Consider the following 2,703-nt stretch of genomic DNA (forward strand, 5'->3'; position numbering starts at 1 on the left):
GCAACACTCGCCAAATTCTGCAACAGAGGTGGGAGCTGCATGTACGGTGTCAAGCCTCTAATTCACAAGTCACAAGGCGAATGTTGGGCGAGACAATAATGCCAGCTATTTGCACTAGAAGATTGATAGGTGCGGGTTTTATCTTTCGTTGGACGGTTAGAGTATCATCATGATTGTCCTGTCGTCTTTTCGGTTACTCGTTATTATTGAACTAGGCCTACATGCGTTTGATTTTACGAATTCATTGAATGTAGCCAGTAATGTCAGGAAATCAGTAGTCTAGCTCTTAATTAAGATTCTGCAACCTGCACCCTGCATTCTGTGTGCGTAAGTGCGAGAGTGCGTGTCATGTGTGGGTGGGTGCGCGCGCACTCGTGTGTATTAATGAAATAAACAAACAAGCAAATATATATATATATATATATATATATATATATATATATATATATATATATATATATATATATATATATATATAATGGAGGTCCCACTGCGCTTGCTTTCCTAATTTGATATGAATATGGGAAACGGTTTATCCACTTTCTCGGCATATTATTGGCCTCTACTCTTATATCTATACTAAACAAGGAAATCTAATATATAATAATATAATACTCTCTGCAACTGCTTCGACTTTCACTCTTCACCGATAAATAATCGACTGATGCGTTTTTGTTCTAGATGATGCATACTTGCTGGAAAAAAAGCCATATATCAAGAGAAAAATAAAACAATTCCACAGTTTTTAGTGCGTCTACAGACAATAAAAAGTACTCATAAATCAACAGGCCCATTCATCAGTAAGACCATTTTGGTGTTGGCTATTGTTCGGTGCTTAAGTTGTTTGAAGCTCTTTGTCGTAGAATGAAAACTTGTATGCATCTAGCGGCTAATGGCTAATGCACTGGTGATCCACCCAGGAACCAGCTCTTCCTAGGAACTGTGAATGTTTATTGGTATTTTAGCCACAGAGCCGGTAGGTGGGGGAGGCAGCCACACTCGTTCTACACGCGGTACGCTGTGTGGGTTTGTGCAAGGCCTATCTGCTTACCTTCAGTTTGTGAACCGTAATAAAACGGCCCATTTTACTTTCCTCGTTAGGCAGTAATCAGACGCGCATTTACCCTAAACCTCTTAAGTATATATTTTGCTGTTATTGTCACTGCTCTCATGCACCACAACTTTGATGGATGCCAGAAAATAGGCAAATAATATCAGTATAGCAAAGGCATTTTCGGTTCGCGAACGTTTGCAAACGCTCGCCTTGAACGTCAGACAGAAGATGCGAATGACTAGTTTGCTTTTACCTGTTGATGAATATTGAAGACGCAAAACCTCGCGTATCTCCTAAGCGTGAGGCAGAATTTCATTTAACGGTTAATATGGTTGACCAACAGATAACCACTTTTACAATACTTAAATAATCATAAAAAAGTGAAAAATTACAAAATTGAATTTCATATTTCGAAGCAGACACAGTAAGGTGATACGGTAATCGAAGTCTCGGGGATTCCCCGGGTAAACAGGTTTTCGGAGCAATTTCAGAAGGAAAGGTACTTACTTCAGTGAAATTAGGAACAAACGGACGCAGTCGCTCCCAGTATTCTGGTATCGCAGCACAGACTGTTTACGCATGAGGTCCTTGGAAATAGGTATGCGAAAAGGAGAATGCTCCGTCACTTCGTCACTTCGACACTAACCTTGCACTGGATAATGCCAGCGTAAGCCTCCACTCACAATTCCGAACGAGTTGTTTGGCGGTTACATGTCGCAGGTTTCCTTTTGTTTTCGTCTTTATAGTATTGTCGTTTTGCTTTTTAAAAAATGTTCCACACTGGCGTAGGCGTGGATATAATATCTATGCCCGGTTGCCAGAGGTTACAAGACTTCTGTAACAGACGAATCCGTTTGAACATCATTAGCATCGTTAGCTTTTAACGCGTCGCTCTCAGGTTAACGGTTGCATGTGTCCCAACTCACTTGTTTTATTCAATATCGCTTGCTGTATTATTTATTTTCTAGTATTTTTAATGTAATATCGCAACCAGGATGGTTAGTTACTAGAATAAACTATTGTGGATTTGTAATATATCGCCATGAACTTTGTAACGTAAATGCTATCTACATTTGACCTTTTTCATGTTCATAGTAAAACCTCAGAACCCGAAATGAAGCGTGGCTCATGGCTTCCCGGGCCTTTACTCATGGACCCAGACTTGTTTTGATTCTCAGATTGGAAAACTGTGTGGGTGTCTCCGCGCTGCTCACTCCGGCGACGGTTATTTAGCGTCACGGTCAGAATTCCTGCCAGACATGTTTTGAATCCTGTTTCGCGGCGCAAATAATCAGAGTATTTCGAGTTGGGACGCCGACAGCCATTATTGTAAAGTGAACGTGTTTGGATGTTTTGTTTAAGGGAAACGAATTTATGATGCAGTTCGTTGAGGAAAATGTTAGAAATTCACGGATCAGATGGTAACTTGCAATGTCTTGTGCAGTAGAATACTTTCACCTCAAGAGTGCAAGGAGTAAACAAAAATATATTTGATCAAATATAATCTTCTTTTGCCCTCAACATTTTTAGTGTGCTTATTTTATTCATTTCTAGAAATAAAAGTGGTTAATTTGCTTCAGACACTGGCACTTAAAATAAAAAAGCTGCTCGTGCATTTTAGTTTTAGTCGAAAGTGCTAGTGGGGTGGC

The 2,703-nt window shown here is 39.8% G+C and overlaps 1 protein-coding gene across 5 annotated transcripts in view; it reads right to left on the reverse strand.

The window, feature by feature from the left end:
- LOC113812874 (alkaline phosphatase) overlaps positions 1–2,703 on the reverse strand; it is a 50,929-nt gene that overhangs the window by 13,190 nt on the left and 35,036 nt on the right. For 4 of the 5 annotated variants that reach the window (XR_011399834.1, XR_011399833.1, XM_027364791.2 and 1 more), the window contains exon 1: positions 1,562–1,717. The exons of the other annotated variant lie outside the window; for it this stretch is intronic. Coding sequence is in view for 2 of the 4 variants with exons in the window: in XM_027364791.2 (XP_027220592.2) it covers positions 1,562–1,635 (74 nt within the window). In the remaining 2 variants the exon portion in view is untranslated. Of the gene's footprint in view, positions 1–1,561; positions 1,718–2,703 lie in introns of those variants that run through there. 5 annotated transcript variants of the gene reach the window in all.

This window comes from Penaeus vannamei, chromosome 31 (assembly GCF_042767895.1).
Source record: "Penaeus vannamei isolate JL-2024 chromosome 31, ASM4276789v1, whole genome shotgun sequence".
NCBI lineage: Eukaryota > Metazoa > Arthropoda > Malacostraca > Decapoda > Penaeidae > Penaeus > Penaeus vannamei.